The 21814-nt window shown below is 36.6% G+C and overlaps 1 protein-coding gene and 1 non-coding gene across 8 annotated transcripts in view; both read right to left on the bottom strand.

The window, feature by feature from the left end:
* FAF1 (Fas associated factor 1) overlaps positions 1-21814 on the bottom strand; it is a 494094-nt gene that overhangs the window by 311290 nt on the left and 160990 nt on the right. For all 7 annotated transcript variants that reach the window (XM_073789929.1, XM_019937835.3, XM_073789930.1 and 4 more), the window contains one exon: positions 7978-8024. In XM_073789929.1, the coding sequence (XP_073646030.1) occupies positions 7978-8024 (47 nt within the window). The remainder of the gene's footprint in view (positions 1-7977; positions 8025-21814) is intronic.
* Positions 10256-10328, bottom strand: TRNAR-CCU (transfer RNA arginine (anticodon CCU)). The gene has a single exon. It is a non-coding gene; the product is annotated as a tRNA-Arg (tRNA).

The raw sequence follows: 21814 nt of genomic DNA, 5'->3' as shown, positions 1-21814 counted from the left end.
TTCTGTAAGCAGAAACAGCTCCTCCTCCCATGACCAAGATTAGCTTCTTGCTTAAAAACTATGAATACTCTTACCTGAGACAGTTGCCTTGAAGGGGGATGTCTATTCTCAAAACCTACCTCCACCATTCCTTATTACCTATAAAATCAGATGTAGGCATGTTCCAAGAAAATAAGTACAATGTCTTAACTGAGAAAAGACAGCTTATATCCAAAAGTAATTATAATATTTTGATAAATTATATCAGCAAAAACCTAGGGAACAGTTGTAGAAATGAATTTTAAGTGAGTTTGACCAAAAGAGTTTGAATAGGGCCAAATATAATATATTTGCTTAAGCAGTTGTAAGTACTTCTAATAGTTTCCTTGTCAACTGAATGAAACTTGAATCCCAAAGGAGTCTACATTTAATGAGGAGGAAATGCCCAAACTTTCCTGTCAAAATGTAGAAGAAATCCAGATGCTTAGAAAAATATGAATGCTAAAGTGGATTAACCATGTACAACCTGAATATATTATACACATCCTCCTACTACATAATCCATGAGGTCCCAGAGAACACTGCACTAAAGCACTGAAAAATACATTAGTGAGGGAATCTACATCCTTGAAAAACTCTGTAGTGGCTGTCTTCTGTGGGTTGGGAATAACATGGGGAGATGACATCACTGAAAAGGACTCCCTAATAGGCATGATGAGATCCCAGAGTGCATAGGTCAAATGGCAGAGTTTAACAAGAAAAAGGAGGGAGCAATGATGTTACGGACAGCATGGACAAAATGTGGCAATCAGAAGATTTCAACCTGCAGAGACCTTTAGTAGTGCTTTATTGAACATGGTACTTCTAAGAAACAAAATGAAAAGTCAGTTGACTAAAATATTACTTGATCTATAAACAACAGAAACCTAGATCTGGCAGCCTAGATCCTAACTTCCATAACTATAATGGAGGGTCACAGTCACTCCCAGTTGCCAAACACAAAGTCCTTGGTCCCCCAAAGACAATGCAACAGAGCCACATGTGTATTGTAAATTTTCCTCTAAGAATTCCCCTAAGAGACCTGTAGCCATTTACTAGGGGTTTGTGTACTGAAAAAAGGAAAATATCTAGATCTTTAGAGGATTACTAGATGCTAACTCTAATACTAATTCCTGGGGATACAAAAATGGAAGTTATGGTGGTAAATGAGGTTTTGGCCTAAATCCAATCATACAGTGTTCATTCAATCTATTCAACCTACCCTGTAGTTTTTTCCCAGATCCCGATAGATAGCTCATATTGACTTCCTAATTCATGGAATTAGGGTTATTATGTAGGAGGAGACAACAGGAAGCAACTAAACTTGCACAGACTTTTTTTCCCCTCTATTTTAATTTGCAAGCACCATGACAAGCGTTTTGCTTCCTCTCAGCAGGGTAAACAATATACCTTCACTATATTTTCCTGAAGATTATAACAACTCTCTTGCTCTTTGGCATAATAATCTAGCCTGGATAGATCTTGATAACCCAGGTATTCCACAAAACACTATAGTGATGACAATGTAGATTGGTCCTGAAGAGCAAAAGCAGCAAGTACTTGGATGCTTTGCTAAGATACATGCATGCTAGAGATTAGGAGATACACACCACGAAAATGCAGAGGCCTTCACCTTGGTGAAGTTTTGGGGTCCAGGGGTCAGAAGCATATTATGGTACATGGCTGCCTGCTGCACCTTGTACTTTTCATCAGTGCATAAGAGATATCTAAGCTAACTGAGAAAGAAAAAAATTTGGACTGGGAAAGGAAAAAATGGTTATGTATAATATGCTGGTACCAACCAAAAACAGACTGCTGAAACATTACAATCCCAATCAAAGATATCCCTGAAAGACAGTAGTGGAAGAAAAGCCTCCCAGTGGGGAGAACTTAAGGTTGTACCACAGGGTGACCACTTCATTTAGAAGGAGAAATAACCTGAGATACAAATCTACACTGAATCACGGGCAACAGTTAATGGGTTGCCCAGCTGATCAGAACTTGGAAAGAATAAAAAGAAAACTGGCTGACAGAGAAGTCTGGGGAAGAGGACTGGAAATGGATCGTTTAGAATGAACACAAAATGTGAATATATGTCATGGGGTAACTGCTATCTACAAGCTATCCACTTAAAAAAAAAAAAAGGCTCTCAATATGGATAAGATGACCTTGTTCTGTTGATGTCAGTTAGCTTATTCCCTTACTACCCCAGGACTACTCAATGCATTAATGTACAATGTGGCCATGTCAATAGGGATAGAGGTTAGGCATAGGCACAACAGCATCAACTTACCCTCACCAAGTCTGAATCTGGCTAAGGAAACTACTGAGTGCCTAAACTGCAAACAACAGAGACCAATATGGAGCCCTCAATACGGCCCCATTCCTCAGGGGTCTGGTAATGGATCATTTCTATAATGGAGGGGGCAGTGATCTGTTCTTACCTAAAAAGACAATTTTCTGAATATGAAATTGACTCACCTGACAGCAATGCTTCTGCCAGCACCACCATTCATGTATTTAGGGAATGCCTTATTGGTCTATGGCTTCCCACACAACACTGGTTCTAACCAAGGAACTCATTTCACAGTAAGAGAAGTGCAGCACTGGTATCACTGGTGTATACCATTACCCAGAAGCAGCTAGCTTGACTGAATAGTGTAATGGTGAAGATAGTTATGCCACAGGTTGGGAGAGAATATCCTCAAAGCTTGGGACTCCACCTTAAAGGATGTGGTATATTCTTTACATCAATGACCAAAACACAGTGATATATCTCATATTGCCAGGAAAAAAAATGAGTATGGGAATTAAGTCGTGGTAAGGGTTCCCCTTATTATGCCTAATAACTTACCAAATTTTTGCTTCCTGCAACTTTGGGCTCTGATGGTTCAGAAATCACAGGATGTAATGTTTCCACAGTACTTCCACTGTATTAGAATTTGAGAATGCCACTTGGCCATTTTATACTCCTCATGCTACTGAATCAACTAGCAAAGGAGGAGGTACTAGCTGGTCTTGATTACCAAGGAAAAAAAACCAGGTTGTTGCTATGCAATGGACTATTTTCTAGGGTATGTCCAAAATTAAGAGTTAATGGGGGGCTTCCCTGGTGGCGCAGTGGTTGAGAATCCGCCTGCCAATGCAGGGGACACGGGTTCGTGCCCCGGTCCAGGAAGATCCCACATGCCGCGGAGCGGCTGGGCCCGTGAACCATGGTCGCTGAGCCTGAGCGTCCGGAGCCCGTGCTCCGCAACGGGAGAGGCCACAGCGGTGAGAGGCCCGCGTACCGCAAAAAAAAAAAAAAAAAAAAGAGTTAATGGGAAACTACAACCCATTTTTTAAAAAGGATAAGTCCACTGAGGATTCTAACTCTTCAAGAATGAATGTTTGAGATGTCCCATGAAGTAGAGAACCTTGACTATCTGAGGCACTGGCAGAGGGAATATAGAATAAATAGTGGAAGAAACTGGTAAATATCAACCATGGCTTTATGATCAGTAACAGAAACAAGGACAGTAACAGCACACGTGTATGCACACAGACACAGACAAAATTCTATTCTTACAGTTTACACACTGATCCTATCAACGTTACCCTAGCAGTAACAACACCGTAACAATGACACCCACTTTGTTTCAGCATCAACCACTGAAGTTAGCTTCTATTTTCTTTCAATACTTCGAAACAAGCCTCTGCATCCTGTCAGAAATACCAGTATCAGCTGAGCAGGACTTCTTTCTCATGTGTCTGGGGCCAAGTTCCTAAGGCCCTTCCTCTGAGCTCCAAAGTTCTGCTAACTTCAACCTCTCCCAAGCTCTTTCCTTTTTTCCTCCAGTACCAGGAGTAACCTTGTGCCCTTTGATGGTCAATAGAGGCCTCTTCTGGGCAGGTCTGCCCTAGAGCAGGCTTCCTGGAGTGGGTACCATGGATCTGCCCCATACAGTCCCGGCTCTGCCCACCCTTCTCAGCTTTAAGTCTCCTCCTGCCCTAGGCTCCCTTCCTCATCGACCAGCAGAACCCACCCCCATGTGGGCCTGATGGTCCAGTTGTTTCCTGCAGTCATTATTGCTCTTTCAACCTACTATATATCTGTGTAACTCATTCCCTATATGAAATCCCCTCTTTTGTGAAAGAGGTGCTAGTGTGGTGCTTTTTTTCCCTTTACCAAACCCTAACTCTAGAAGATAGTTTAATATTTCTAATCAGAGCACACTCTTTGGTATGTTTCTCAGCCAGAAAGAGGATTTTTTTAAAGCTATCTCTTGAAATTTTTCTTATTAGCTATAATTACTCTATTTCGAGATCAACAAAAATAATGAATTTACATTAGTTTTTTTTACTAGCAATCAAAAAAAAAAGAGAGACAGAGAGAAAAGAGATTACCAGTTAATGAATGATCTTGTCAGTTGTGACTAACGTTCAGTGATATCCAAAGAGTGCAAAGGCATCCAAAACTGTTAACTCAAAAAAAACTTTTTAAGATTTTTCATCTATGAAGACTACCATCCTATAATTTGACCTTCTCACTATTCTTTTTAAGTTAATAATTTAAAAGAAAGAAAAAAAAAGACACTGGGTGGTAAGGCAAACTCTATGGAGAAATCTATTTTAGATCTAAACTTCAATTAAAGGAGTGTTTTTATCCTTGCTCAACTTTCCTCTACAAACCACACAGATCCTTGGAAGACAGTGAACAAAAGCAAAGTAAACAGAAACCCTGCACTTGTTTATTTCAATTTTTAAAAGTCCATCCCATGGTAAAACCTCTAGGTGCAAAAAACATGTGTCTTAAAGATAAATTTGTCTCTAGAAAAAGATCAGATTTTTAAAACGGGTATCTGAAAAGACAATAAATAAAGACTGACTGGCCAAAATGGACATTTTCTAAATCAGAAAACCTCAGCACTTATATATTCTGAAAGCTATTATAATAATGCTCAAGATTTGAAAACAAACCTGTCTTCGCTAGGTTTCCTCAATGAATTAAACAATAGACAAATATAGAGTATATCTGTCTGGATCACAAAATAAATGAGTTGACAAATACCACCCACTTAGTCAATGAGTAAAATTACACTATTAATTCATAAAATTTTTATAAAAGATAGCATCTACTCTCTACTAATACAAGTAATTCATTAGTGCTCCTTTCTAACAACAGCTTTCTCCAAAAATAATTTTTTAAAAGGCTCTGGACAATATCCTGAATAAATAAAATATTACAACAAGATGTAGTAAATATACATGTACATACTTGATGTTTGTTTATGACTAAATGAATGGTTTAGATTATGACTGCATATTTTTACACTTTATAAATATGCTATATTAGCAATGTATTGTCTAGTGAAATAAGCCTTGGAAGATGAGACGGAAGATTTGCTTACTGACTCATCAACATCATGCTGTATCATCTGAGCCAAGTCACTTCATGCCTTGTTCTCTCTACCTGTAAAATGCCTTTACTTGCTTATTACAAATAATAACTGTTAAAACAAAGCTGTGGAAGAAAGATGTTATATACGTGTATTAAATTTCAACTTCTTTACCCAAAGGAAAAAATCTTAAAAGTTGTGACATGCCTGGGTTACTGACCTTTAAGAGGACAGAGTGACATAAAAGAAAGAGCATGGCTTTTAAAATGAGAAAATCCAGACTTCACCAACTACTATATTTGTGGCCTTCAGTGAATCTATAAATTCTCTAATCTTGAATTTCCTCACCTATGAAATATGAGCATTTATTTCTTAAGGGTTTTAATGGGCATTAATAAAGAAAACTATATCAAATACCTAGCACAGTGCCTTAAGTATTTAAAAAAGTTAGTTTCTTTGCCTTGAACTTATGGGCATGTTAAAAAAACAAATTCCCACTTTTGAATTCACATAAACATCTGATTTCAAGAAAAGCTATAAAGTGCAGAGATTAGGTTCTTCTCCCTCCAAAAATAATTCATATTAAAAAAAAACAACTCTTTTTGGTAGCTCTTCTCTCTGCTAAGGTATAAACTGACAAATTAAGAGTTAGTTGTTTTCACATACTATAATCAACTTACTACAAATATCAAACACACAAAACAAAGATCCTTTTAAACTGCCTACATATACCATTCCTAGCATTGTGTCTTCCACTTTCAGTGTTAAATCTATGAGAAAGTACAAAGAGCCCTCTTTCCTTTCCTCTGGTCAGTAGACATACAAGAGTAATTTTCAGTTCTGTCAAATCCACAGTGATTTCAAAACTAAAGAACAAAGTTAGTAAGGAAATAGTTGAAAACGATTACTTTCTTTTGTGGACATATGATTCATTCCTTTAACAAGCAAACAAAACAAACAAAAACCCACTCTGATGAAAGTTAAACCCCAAATATCATAGTAACCTTATTAGAAATCAATTCCGTACTGAATCTCTAGCTATAAAATGTATTAACCAGAAAGTTATCTTCTGTGACAGGAGAGATGGGATGTTTCCAGGGATGAGGGAATTTCTACAGTTCACCCATAGCAAATACTATTAATTGTAAGATATATCCAATTATGTACTCAGAACCTAGCAGCTGAATCCACAAGGGTTTAGCAAGCAAAAATTTTGGCACAAAAAGTGGAATAACATTTACTCAAGAATAAAACTGGAGCCATATTTAGCAGTCTAAAACCTTCTTAACCAAGGAAAAAAATAATCTTGAAGGAAGTTTCTGTAATCATCTGGTTTGCTTTCTAGACAAGGGCTTCAATAGAATTGAATGCTTCTGAACCAAAAAAAAAAAAAAAGAAACCCGAACAAACCAACGCAGAAAAATTATTTGGTACAGACTCTGGAAATCAGCCACATTTACTCTGGATGAAATTCTGGCAGTTTTCAAAAAAGAAAAAGTGGAGAATAGGCCTGTTTATCATTGCTTTCACCTAAAAACCATTAATCACTAAGGGTGGTATAGGTACCAAACAGAATTTTTCTTCCTTTCTAAATATACACAGTTTCCTACACAGTACAGCACATTTTGCAGTTCATGGTAAATTTTTTGATGTTTTTGCAACAGCACTTTTCGTCCTTTCCAAAACAACCTCATTCGTAGTCTGCTGTTTCTGTTTGCCTCATCTGCACTTAGCAGATCATGCTTCAGTGACTTAGAAATCCCAGCCACCAAAATTCAAGCCAAAGTTTGAACTGCGGGGGGGGAGGGGGGGACGGCAGGGGGGCGCATATCAAGTAATTAAACCACACTTGTAAGGGAGAATGGTTTTTACCTCCTATGACTTTATAATGTGCTCTTTTAATCCAGAACCAGTCTCCAATTTTAAGAAAAGTTATGAATTTATTTTTAATTTAAGGAATTATTTTGTAACTACTATAGTTCTCTTGGCATCATCTTCCAATTTTACCTTCTGGCAATGACACAAAACCAGGAAGACTATTCCACATGTTAACACTGTATACTTCAGGTAAAACAGCTCAGTGCTCTGGGAAGTTTCATTATTAAGGACTTACTCAAATTGTTGCAAATTAACATAAATTTAATTTAGAAACAAAAGGGAGAAAAAAAAAAGAATTTTTTAGTAAGGTTGGAGATAAAGCCTGTATAGTTAGATGATAACCATGCTCTGGAGTTACTGAGGCATGTCTCATTTTCTCACTACTAACAGTTTAAAGGATTCAGTTCCTTCCATCTTATGGATTAGAAGATGACCTTGAAAAGTTTCCTTAAAAATAAAATAAAATCACATTTAAAAGTGGTATCACCCAATCTGAAATAACATTATACAGTTAGACACTGGAGACTTTAGGAAATTAATATGAGTAATAAAAATGTCTGAAAGAAGAATAACTGTATTAATGAACTTATACATCAAATATCATCACAAAGTGCTCTATCAAAAAGTGAAACCAAAAAAATTAACAACTGTCTTTTTTGCTTTGCTAAATTCTCATTTGACTACTAAGTACCTTACAACATACCTTCTCAGAATGCCATTTTCCTGGGGTATTACACCATTGATAGCTGCCTGCAAACAAAAAACAGAGAAGACATTTAAAGAAACAGAAAAATGCTCAGGGGTGGAGTGGAGTGGGGTGGAAAACACTGTAAAGGAAAATAAGTATACTCTGAAAATTTAAACAAAATAATAAGTGTCTCCTTAGTGATAAAAAATATTCTCCATTAAATGTTTTTCTCCCTCTCTATAATAAAACTGTGTTTTAGATAATTTAAAAAACATACATTTGGCATCTAATATCCCCAAACCTTGAGTCATAAAAAGCTTAATTCCACAGTCCTCATTCAAGCAAAACACCCACAAAACCAATGTTTAAGGGTGTTAAAACAAGTAAAATCAGTACCTTAAAGTAATCTTTTAACATTATTTCCTCCCTCAGATTGAGAGGAGCAAGATATAAAATCACAAATGAAAAATGCCAATAAGAATTTTTAAATTAGCTCAGGAATTAAATTCATTGTGTTGTGTTAAAATCATTATTCTTAAAGAAAAGAATACTTAGAAGGAAAAAATGTATCAAAAGGTCTTTGATAAACACAGGACAATTACATCAGGTTACAAAAGGAGCAGGAGCATCCCTGGGGGAGTCTCCTTACATAAAACATTCCTGAAATTGGTCTCTAAGCTAACAAGTCACCAATTACCTAGAACATAGGTAAACACATTTGCCATGATTTGGACATTTTTGAAGGCTACTAAGCAAACAGGCTGTTACATCCTGGATTGTGGGTACGTCATTACAGGGTAATAGAGAAGATTCTCTGGAGGAAAAAAATGACTCTTCCAACTTTGCCTTTGCATCATAACAACTTCTTCCCTCCCCCTTCCCATCCACATCCACATCAAAATGGGAGGAGGGGGGAAGCTAACACTTGGATGTTTTATCAGCTGCGTGGAGATCAACTGCAAAAAGGAGTTTGTGTATTTTGTGAAACATTAGCTTAAATATATGCCAGAGGTAGGTCAAGTTTACAAAGTTATACTGTTGAATGGAAACAACGTAGAGTGTAAGACACTTGCTATGAATTTTGAAAGTTTTAACGCTCCACTGACAAAAATCAAAGAAATCCACAGATTATTAAAGACAGTGGATACCACAGAACCCTGACAACTCTGGAGGCTCATAAATCCTTAGAGTCAAGGAAATGCTAAAATCAGTTTTCAAAGCCACAAATTCAATAGAAGCATCCCTGCCTGGTGCCAGGTCAATTATCCCTTTTCTGTTGACAGCAATGGTTCCACATACAAATATCTTCTTTGTTAAAAAATAGAAAATGGTCAGAGAATATTCTATGATGTTGGAAAAGAAACAAAACACCAGAGTTTGGAAAGATTTTGTTCAAATTTTCACTAGGGAATGCCAAGGTATAATGGAAAGAACACTAAGAATTTATAAAGTCCAAAATTTGAATCTAGATTCTCCCATTTATTACTTTGATGACCTTAGTATATATTCTATACTCATTGAACCTCCCTGAGCCTCAGTTTTCTCATCTGTATGAGTAAATACTACATTTTCAGCCAAAATGGCCCTGCCTTTTTGTTCCTTAAAGGCATCAAGTTTTTTGTTTATTTCTTAGGGCCTTTTAAGATACTATACCTGCATGGAATGCCCTTTTCCCTATCCTTTGTCTGGCTGAATCTCAATCATCATAATTGATGTTTTTGTTAGATATACTTTTTCCAAAAATTCTTCTCTGATCAACACCCCCCCCCCAATAGGTTTACTCTCACAAAGAACCCTGTACTTTTTCTTCATAGCAATTGATAATTACTTATTTGGTGATTATTTGTTTTATGTCTGTCTTTCTCACTAGACTGTAGGCTCCATGATGGAAGAGATGATAACAATTTTGTTCACCACTTTATTCCCGCTGCCTGGCACAATGCCAGCACATAAAAGGTACTCAATAATCATTTGCTAAATGAATGATGCTAGAGGAGTACAAAGAAAAGCAGCACAGTGAAGACTTGCTTAAGGCTCACAGAAAGCTTCCTGGATGAAATAATGTCTCAACTAAGACTGAAGGGTAAATGAAAAGTAGCAAGATGGGGAAGGGGGCAATACTATTCAGAAGGTACCATGACACACCTCCACTTTCTTTTTTAAATATTTATTTATTTATTTATTTATTTATTTTGGCTGTGCCATGTCTTAGTTGCGGCATGCAGACGCTTAGTTGTGGACTCCTTAGTTGCAGCACGTGCACTCTTAGTTGCGGCATGCATGCGGGATCTAGTTCCCCGACCAGGGCTCGAACCCGGGCCCCCTGCATTAGGAGCACATAGTCTTACCCACTGGACCACCAGGGAAGTCCCCACGCCTTCACTTTCAACCCTTTTCCTCTTCTAAGATCTTATATTATTTTAAATAATGTATTTGCTTTTGGATAGAATGTTAATCCCTGACCTCAACCTTATGTACATAATAAACTCTGTACATAAATAAGTAAAATGTAATTCAGAATGAAGATACAATAAAAGTATGATTTGCTAAAGAAATATAGGATAGGGAGAGTGCTTTTTGACTGTGAGGATTAAGGAAAGTTTCAGAAAAGGGACAGCATTTGATATGGACACTGAATAATAGGTAGATGTAGAAGCAAAGGAAAATTTCAGATGAATTCGACTTTGAACAATGTTAACTTTGAGGTAATAGTAGGATATCATTTGTTGACTTCACAAATATGTACTGCAGTTGACCCTTTTGACCCTTGAACTACACAGGTTTGAACCGCACACAGGTCCACTAATACTCGGTTTGTTGTTGTTGTTTTCAATAAATACATTCGACAGTACTACACAATCCACAGTTAGCTAAATCCGAGGATGCAGAACCACTCGGAGACTTGAGCTTGAGCATCTGTGGATTTTGGTATCCCCAGGGACACCTGGAAGAGATCCCTCATGGATACCGAGGAATGACTGTAAGTGCCAACTATGTACCAAATATACTAATGGACATAACATAGCATGTCTTCTAGCACGGAAAAAAATCCATTCAACAATTAATTTTACTATGAGAAGTTCAGGTAATATCCAAAAGGAGACAAAAAAGTAATTTTAAAAATCAGAGCTAGATTAAGTAAAACACCTGCTTATTTGAAGCCCTAGGAATACTTTAATTCTCTCCCTCCTTTACTCTCTGGTGAAGAAAAGTGAGACAAAGAATCTTGGGGAATTCATATATGTAAAAAAAAGAGAAGAGAAAGCTAAAAACAAAACAAAACAACAAAAATGGAAGGATTAGATAGGAGGGGAAGGACCAGGAATATGTCACAGAGAGGCAGTGAAAGTACTATAAGGAGGGATTAGACAAAATAAAAAATGTGAAAATAGTCTAATATAATGAGGCCTAAGAAGAGACTGTTAGACATATTTGAAAACGGTTTTAGCAAAAACTATATCATAAAAGGCTAAGAAATACAAGGGAAATAAGAAAGTAAGTAAAACTGATTCTTGAAACAATATGAAAAGTATAAAGATAGGACCTGCAAGAAGAATGGCTACGATAAGTTTTTGTTTGCCTTTTTTTTAAAGAATAGTGATTTCTTGAGTTCAAAGAGAATTCATGGAAAGGGAAACAATAAAGACTCAAGAAATAAAGGGTAAAATTAAAAGTTTGGTTCAACAAACTTACCAAAGGCCTACTCATTGCCAGGCACCATGCTAGACTTTGGGTATGCCTGGTACCTGATCTAGGGCTCAGGAGAGCACAGATAGAGGGGATACCTTTAGAAAAGAGATTAGATTTAGAAAAACCTAGATTATAGACTAGAAATGATACTGATCACATAAGAACCACATATCATTTGCTAAATGTAAATAATCCCATTGCTAATTTGTTTTTGTTTTCTTGTTTTTCTTTTTTGGCTAGGAAGATATTATATCTCTCATTCTATAAACAGGAATATAATAATAGGGAATGATTAAATATCTGGCCAAAGAACCAGAGAATAAACACAATATTTCTATTTCTGGGACCGACTCAAACACACTACTGTGGATCTTCAGCAGACTGCAACATATTTAAAAAACAGTATCTTCCCTTGACCTAGTTTATGGTAGTATGAAAATCCATTTTGGTATAACTATTATTGCTTTTATGCTAATTATGTCCATGACATTTTTAATCAGTTAATTTACCACAATTAGAATCCCAGCCTCTAAGTTCTCTTTAGCAAAACTTGACGACACCCTCTGAATCGTCATTTCTCAGAGTCCACTGGAAGACATGTGAGGTATGTTTAAAGTATAGTGGAAGTCAAGGTCAGAGGTGGCTGTAAGAAATATTCTTATCTTCAGCCTTAACAGAAGCAGAAAACCATGACACTCATGGTGGGCTTCAGACCTTTTGGGGGAAGGGAAATGGCAAACTGGTAGATTATAAAACTACAGCATCCTAAATAAATAAATAAATAAATAAATTTTGAAAACTACAGCATCTAATATAAATCATCCCCTACGCATATAGAAAATCTTGGCTTTGGTCTGTTTATATTTTTAAACAAATGACCCCTGAAGAAAATGCCAATGAGATTTCTTGAGAGGGGAGGGAGATGAGACAGGGATGTACAGACAGCATCCAAAAATTTCAATGATAACTTCTGAGTAAAGGAGTTGTAGTAACAATAAAGGTAGCTAACATTATATAGTTTTTACTAGGTGCTATGATTCTCTAGGTGATTTATTCATATTAGATCATTTAACTTTCATATTACCCCCTCATTTTACAAATGAGGACACCAAGAAAACACAGTGGGAAATCCTGACAACACTGGGTAGGCAAAAGATGAAAGAAAAAAATGATGAATTTCAAAATTTGCTCTTTGAAAGACACCTCTAAGAAAATGAAAAGGTAAGTCACGGACTGGGAAAAGTATGTGCTATGTATAAATATCCAAGAAGGGATTTATATTCAGAATATAAAAAGAATTCTTATAACTCAATAAGATGACAAACAAGTCAGTAAGAAAATGGGCAAAAGATTTGAACAGAAACTTCTCAAAAAAAGATATATGAATAGCCAATAAGCATATTAAAAGCTGTTCACATTAAATAGTCATCATAGAAATGCAAATTAAAACCATGATAAGAGACCACCACATACCTATTAAAATGGCTAAAATTAAATAGGATGATACAAGTTTTGGCAATAACATTGAACAACAGGAAGTTTCATATATTGTACAATCACTTTCAAAACTGTTTTATATATAAAGGTAAACATATAACCGAGCAATATTACTTTTAAGTATTTATCTAAAAGAAATAAAAACATATTTCCCAAAGACTCGTATACTAATATTCATGGCAGCTTTAATCACAATACCCAATAGCTAGAAGCAGCCCAAATGCCCAACAACAGGTAAATGTTGTTTTGGGTGTACCACAGTGTCTGCGTGCACTGGAACTCTACTCAGCAATAAAAAGGAACATACTACAGATACATTCAACTACATGGGTACATCTCAAAAACATTATGCTAAATGAATGAAGTCAGACACGAGAAAATTCTATATGATTTCGGGTATGTGAAACTCTAGGAAAGACCATTTTAATCTCTAGTTAAAGAAGGCAGATAGAGGATTCCTTAGGATTAGTGGGGAATGATATGGAAGGGACAATAGGGAAATTTAGGGATAATGACTGTGGTGGTGGTAGTAATATAGGTACTTACATCTGTCGAAACTCATCAAATTGTACACTTAAAATGGGTTCATTTTATTATCAATACAGTTAATTTTTAAAAAGAGAACCACAAAGAAATCTGCTTCACACACACTAAAATGGCTGAAATTAAAAAGACTAGCACCACCAAATGATGGTGAGGATTTGGAGGACTAGAACTCTCACACATTGCTGATGGGAATGTAAAATGGCACAACTACTTTGGAAACAGTTTGACAGTTTTATATAAAGTTAAACAAACACTTAACATATAGTACCACAATTCCACTCTGAGGAATTTACCCAAGAGAAATAAAAACGTATGTCCACCAAAGACTAGTATACAAATATTCATAGCCACTTTATTCATAATACCAAAACACTAGATACAACCAAAATATCCATCAACCAATGAATAAACAAGACGGTGGCATATTCACACAAAGGACTGTTATTCAATAATAAAAGTGAACTTCTGATACAGGCAACAATATGGATGAACCTCAAATATTATGTTGAGTAAACAATGCCAGACACAAAAGATTGCATAGTATATGATTCCATTTATATGAAGTTTTAGAACAGACAAAACTACCAAAATGTGGCAATATAAATCAGATCAATGATTGCCTGCAGCAGCGTTGAGGGTTACTGACAGGAAAAGAGAACAAATTTTCTAATATGATGGAAATCTTGAAGGGAGGGGGACTGGATACACAATGTATACATACATACACAATGTGTACACTTACCAAACTCATAGAGTTGTATACAATTAAAATCTGTATACGTATATAAATTAGTCATTGACAAAGTTGATTTAACAAAATTACATTAAAACTCCGGTTTAATTCAGTTTCATGAAACACTAGAAAAATGCAATCTCAGATGCATATATTGTCCCATTAGCTATTATTGTGCCCCATCTGTGGTTTGTACCAGCCCATCATCACTTCCCTCTTTCCTTTTGAAACAGATCATGTGTTTCTTTTGGAGAACTACTACTCCTGCCTCATCCCATGTGATACTGAAAATATATTAATCATGGTGACTCAATCTAGACCAATCAGGCTCCCCTGGGAATGTGGCTCTTGAACAAGTGACTAGCTAGTTGAAGATGTGTCCTGACAACGGTGCTCAGTGATAAGTTTCTGACAGAGCAACTCGGTTTACTGGTTTTCCTAAGACTTGGTTTGGTTGTTCAAGCTTTCTTTCAAATGTGTGAGCTTCTCAGCAACATTCCAATAAACCCTGCTTCCTATCCTCCCTCCCAAATTCTACTTTGTATTCAAAGACTGATAAACCGAGATTAGATGAGGTTACATGACAAACTCAATACAATACATGTTAAGTTACTAACAGACCACCATTTTTCCAGTCTTCAACAATTATGTCATAGCATTATCATTAGCTTAATTCTTATAGCAGTCTCCTCAGCTGGTCAATCTCTAAATTAATTACTGATTGCAAATCAGTGAAACTAAACACTTAATACATTTCAAATATAAGAATTTATATACAAGTAGAAAAAGAAAACCTGTTAAATTTTAAAATTTATGAAAATAGAAATGACAAATACATTTTCATTATATATAATCATATATATTTTTATATATATATATATTATTACCAGATAGAATAGTATAGGCAACTCCGCATGTTCCACATGTTTAGAAAGCCTGTGAACCAGAATAATTATGATTATAATATTAGCATTGTTTCTATCTCTTGAAAATATTATAGTATAGAAAAATGCTTTCTAAATTAGTGCACTTTTGTTTAATTTGAAATCATTACTCTATGGTATGTCAGATTTCAAGTATTTTCAAAATATCTAAATAATAGGTGTCAAACCCACAAAGTACTAGTATTTTAGCATTTACAACTCTGATCTTGCCATCAAGTGAATTCTTCCAACAAAACCCAGGCTTTCTCTTCTCCATAATCAAGGCAGTGTTTTAGACACTGGAGGAATACAAGGATGACAAGACACATTCCTCCCAGGTTGAGCAGTTACAGAAACAATTTCAATCCAGCATGAGAAACAGTATGGGATCACAAAGGAAGGAATGCCTACTGTGGACTAGTGGAGCTGAAGACCCAGACTTGAATCATTTTCTCCAAGAAAATTTAACTGACTCACACCACCCTTTTCTCAATGACTTTTCATTGTGTTGTACTGACACAGCAATCATTCATCTTATTCATGCATTCGAATACTGCATTCATTCATTCATTCTACCATTATAACCCATTCAACAAATATTTAATTACTAACCTGGAACTATTCTAAGTACTGAGGAAAAAACAGTTGTGAATAAGACAGAATCATCCTCCTCTCATGTTTTTGCCATAAATTGGGTCAATGAGAAATTCTGAAAGAGACCATCATCTTACAGCTGTGAATTGTGGAATTTTCACCTTTGACCTTGTATGGGGAAAGAACGCTCCACAGTCTACTACAACTCTACTTCATTTCTGACACCATATGTGTGGGTTTTCCACACATCAAGCAATTCTGTAACAGCAGGTAGGTGTCCTTGTAACTTAACTCAATTCTGACACTATCTTCCTAGAGACAGAATCAGATCCCACATGTTAAGGGCTCAGTCCCACAAGACAGTTCCTACTTCAGATGCTAATTGCAAGTTCAGGCTGTCACCTGTGCTTCTGACCAATCAGCTATAAATCGGAGATTTCCACAACCCGCTCCTCAATTCGATTAATTTGCTAGACTGGCTCACAGAACTCAGGAAAACATTTTACTTACTAGATTACCAGCTTATTATAAAAGGATATAACTCAAGAGCAGCCAGATGGAAGAGATGAATAGGGCGAGGTATGTGGGAAGGGGCACGGAGCTTCATGCTCTCTCCAGGCATGCCACCCTCCTATGTGTTCACCAGCCCAGAAGCTCCCCCAACCTGTAGTACTGGTATTTTTACAAATGCTTCAACATGTAGGCATGATCGATCATTAACTCAATCTCCAGCCCCCTCCCCTTCCTAGAGGATAGGAGGTGGAACTGAAATTTCCAAGCTTCTAATCATGGCTTGGTCTTTCTGGTGGCCCTTTTCTGACTGGCCCCTTTCCTGAAGTTATTCACAAGCCCAAGAGTCTCCTCATTAAAACAAAAGACACACCTATCACCCAGGAAGTTCCAAGGGATCTGGGAGCTCTTTGTCAGGAACCAGGGTCAAAGACCAAATATTAAAACAAAAAAATGCTACTCTTATCACTTAGGAAATTACAAGGGTTTTAGAAGCTCTGTGCCAGGAACCAGGACAGACCAATATAAATCTCTATTATTTCACAAACCTCATTAACATGATGTTAATGAAGTGAGCTATGAGAAAGAGATCTATTTTGGGATGAAAATTTCCCCAGCTACAGATATGACGGGGCAAAGAAACAATAGATTTAAGTGTCCACACTAAAGAAAGACCATGAGATTATGGCTGGAAGCCAATGAGGCCCCCAAAAGATGCTTAATACCATTTCCCCCTCTTTCTTTCTGGGCAGAAAGGAAAATCATGTTTCATAAATAATTATTTAATTTTTCATATCTGTAACAGACCATTTCTAACAATCTACTATATTTAAATTCTTCTAACTGTACCTTCAAATTCCTATTTTCCAAATACATTAATCACTATGATACTCTTCTCTAAATTTTTCTCAAGTACTCCACTGTGTGACTCCAAAGCTGATGACTCTTTCCTCCATTTATTATGGACTTCAATAGAGAAATCTATAAGATACTCTAAAGGCAAAAAAGTGGAAGTAATGTGAATGTTCGGAGAAAAGCTGGGAAGAATGGATTTGAATCAAGTATTAAAACAAGGTTCGGGGGCTTCCCTGGTGGCGCAGTGGTTGAGGGTCCGCCTGCCGATGCAGGGGACACGGGTTCGTGCCCCGGTCCGGGAAGATCCCACATGCTGCGGAGCGGCTGGGCCCGTGAGCCATGGCTGCTGAGCCTGCGCGTCCAGAGCCTGTGCTCCGCAATGGGAGAGGCCACAGCAGTGAGAGGCCCACGTACCGCAAAAAAAAAAAAAAAACAAGGCTCTTCTACGGAAAAGAAATTTGACTGAGAGCATTCAGAAGAGATTTTGTTTTTAACTGCACTGTATGAATCTACTTAGTCTACCCAGGAAGCTAAAAGTAGTCCTGTGTGGCTTCAGCAATGGTTTGCATCAGGAAGCAGTGAGAGGCCAGCTGGAAAATTAAGTAAGAGTTAGATTATGAGAGGCAGGATAAAGGCATTAAAAGTTTTACTTAATCTGAAGATAAAGGGGAGGCAACTGCTGCAACTCAAATTTGCCTTTTAGGAAAATCATTTGGGTAGCACTGCGAGATGTGAATTGAAAAGGGAAATACTGCTGGAAATGATGTGCAGGCTTCTGACTTGGGTGACTGCTCCTGCCCCAGTCCTCTCAATCATTAAAAATGGTATGCAATTCTAATGATTCCATTGCTCAAGTCAAAAATCATGTAGTCATCCTCAATTCTTTTCTTTCTCACATACTCCACATCCAATCTATGAGGAATTCTTTATTCTATGTCCAAAATGTAGAATCTCACCAACCTTCTCTGCTTCCACCCTGGTCTAAATCATCATCTTTCCTCTGGAGTAGTATTCCAATAGTCTCCAAACATCCTTGCCCCACACACTTGCTGCCTATTCACATAGCAGCCACATGATGCTTATAAATGTCAAGCCAAATAAAACCCTTTTCCTACTCAAAATACTCTTATGCCTTCCCATATCATCAGAATCCAAGTCAAAGTCCTTATTCTGACCTTATAAGACTACATATTCTGGCTCCAGCTCTCTCTCTCTCTCTCTCTCTCTCTGTCTCCCTCTCTCTCTCTCTCTCTCTCTCTCTCACTCTGACATCATCTTCTACTAACCCCGCTGAGTTGTTCTGGTTTCCTTACAATTTCCTGCGCAAGCCAAGCATGCTCCCACATTAAACTCCTTAACTTATTCTTCCCTTTGTCTGGAATGCTATTCCTTTAGATATCCACATACCTCATTCTCTCACTTCAGTCAGGTTTCTACTCAACGGTCATCTCAGAAAGGCTTTCCTTAACCCTACTGTCTCCTTGTTTGTTATCTGTCTTCCCTGACCAGAATATAAGTTCCAAATAACTTTATTTTGTTCACTGATGTGCCCTCATCATAAACAAAAGGGCCTAGTACCTAGGTGGTGTGAGTTAATATACACTGAATACACAAGTGAATAAATGAAAATGCCATAGAACATGAGCAAAGGAACAGGCTGAGAAGGATAGGGAGGTTTGAGCCTTACAGTTTTAGGCATGTTGATTTTAAAGTACACATGGGACATTCACACAGAGATGTCCAATAGATTGTTAAGAATCTTAAAATGTGTGAGTTCGAGATACAGAGTTTGGAGTCATGAGTCATTCACTTTAAACATATTTGGGGAAAAACAGAACTACCAAATGACCCAGCAATCTCACTTCTAGTTATACATCTAAAATAATTGAAATCAGGGTCTCAAAAAAGATATTTGTATACTCATGTTCACAGCAACATTATTCACAATAACTAAGAGGCAGAAGCAACCCAAATGTCCAGCAGTGGTAATGGATTAAAAAAGAAGTGGTACATACAAACAATGGAATATTATGCAGCCTTAAAAAGGAAGGAAACACTGTCACGGGCTACTGTATGGATAAATTGTGAGAACACTGTGCTAAGTGAAATAAGCCAGCCAAAAAATAACAAATACTGTATGATTCCACTTATATAAGGTACCTAGAGTAATCAAATTCATGGAAACTAAAAGTACATAGAATGGTGGCTACCAAGAGCTGGGGGGCAGAGGGGGGCTTAGAGTTTAATGGGTACAGAGTTTCAGTTTTGCACAATGAAAAAGTTCTGGAGATCTGTTTCTCAACAATGTGTATATATTTAACGCTATTGAACTGCATACTTAAAAGTGGTTAAGATGGTATATATTATGTGTCTTATATCTCAATAGTGTTTAAAAAGTATTTGCAAAAGTCTTAGGTGTGGATTGAGTTTACCCAAAATGAGAGGTAGCGTGAACAAAGAAAAGCCTTCACTCATGGAACCTTTGGAATGCCAACATTTACGTAGCATGTAGGAAAAATCAGAGAAAATATTAAACAGAAGTATCAGAGAAGTAGAAGGAGATATATATGGGCACCTGAGCTTCAATACAAACCTCAGTTACAGTTACATATATGCATCAACCAAGTTGTTAATACTGAAATGTTGGCCTTAGAGAATCCACCAGGTATGATAATTTATTGCCATTAATAGAAAATGGATAAAAGGCAGATGGCATGCAAATGCTAATTTTTATATATTCATTTTATTTTATTTTATTTAGTTATTTATTTTTTGGCCGTGTGGCATGTGGGATCTTAGTTCCCAGACCAGGGATCGAAACTGGGCCCCCTGCATTGGAAGCATGAAGTCCTAACCACTAGACCACCAGGGAAGTCCCTATATATTAATTTTATATCTTTGTTTTTAAGCAAAGAAAAAAACTACAGCAACAGTTCATATTCAGTATTTAGTTCTCTATGACCTATGATCTACTATAATTTAACTAGGTCAATTAAGGGAATTTCTATGTTCTGTAGTTTAAGTCTGTTTTCAAATCCTGGTTCTATTATATATTTATTACCTGTGTGACTTTCATCATGTTAACTTGACTACTCTAAGATTTAGTTTCCCATCTATAAAGTGGAGGTAATAATACCAACTTATTTCATATGGCTGTTATAAGGATTAAATGAGATAATACAAGAAAAATACTCTGCAAATGTTAGCCACCATAATTATCCATCCCCATTACATGGTGTTTTTGTTTTAATCAGTTTTGTTATGTGCTGTACATTAGTGGTGCATAAATATCTGCCTCACGCTGGGCTAGAAATCCAGATATATAAAGTCCTGCTCCCAATGATCCAAATTCAGATGGTCTGAAATGAGGCCCAGAAATCTTCCCCCACAACACACAAACTCCTCAAGTGATTCTGATGTACAACGAAGTTTGAGAACAACTATAGAGAGTTTATAGCACACATTTTAGAGACCCATATAAAGTCTGTTAGTCTGCCATTACATATAGAATCTATTATTTCCCCCTGAATCCTTTATTATGTTGGAAGTTACTTAATGTCTAAAGGCATAGGTTCTTCATAAACTCACTCACATGTTGTTAAATATGCTAAGTGAGGGCTCTTGAGCCAGAAAGCCGTATATTCCAGCCCCATCATTTACTAGTTGCATAATCTTTAGAAAGTCACTTAACATCTCTCTGTCTCAGTTCTCTCATCAGTAAAATGCAGGGTGATAACAGTACTTGCACATTGGGTTTTTATGAAACTTGTTAACATATATAAAATGCTTAAATGGTGTTCGATACATAGTAACATACCCAATAAAGGTGAGCTGCTTTTATTGTAACTGTTGTCATACTGAGATCTACCCTTGTTTGAAATCACAAATAGTTTTTAATCACAAAATTTTGAAGGCAAGGAAAGGACACTACTTAAAAATAGAAAATTTTCCACTCATAACACTTACCAATTGTAGACAACTTATTTCTGGAGATGTTTCCTCTCTCTCTTCACTATTTAAATAATGGTCTACCATCATCAACATACTCTAACAGTTAGAGGTAAGATGATCAGACTAAAGTAGAAGCGAGTACTTTAATATCCCCTACAACTAACCCTAAACTCAAATTTCTTTTTATTAATCTTGCTGTTTACTTTTACAATAGAAAAGAATTCCAATTGGTAATCCTGTAACAGGTCCTAATAGCAAATATTTGGTTTTAATAAGTGCTAATTTGATTTTTTTTTCAGGGGAAGAAAACAGAAAGCAAAACAATTTAAGAAATATAACCATTCCACAATTTGTTTTTAGTCTAGTGCAAAAAAAGTTCACTGAATCTTTCCAAGCAGATATCACTATCAAAATAGCCCAACATGCAGAATCAAGACTGGTGCAAACCAAATTAAAGACAAAGGAATACGAGACAGATCCTAAGACAACTAATGGTAACTGAGAGCCTCACCCTTGTCAAATAAATATCTACAGATGAAAAAACAAATAGCAA

The sequence above is a fragment of the Tursiops truncatus genome, chromosome 1 (genome assembly GCF_011762595.2).
Source record: "Tursiops truncatus isolate mTurTru1 chromosome 1, mTurTru1.mat.Y, whole genome shotgun sequence".
NCBI lineage: Eukaryota > Metazoa > Chordata > Mammalia > Artiodactyla > Delphinidae > Tursiops > Tursiops truncatus.
This window is presented reverse-complemented; position numbering and strand designations above follow the sequence as displayed.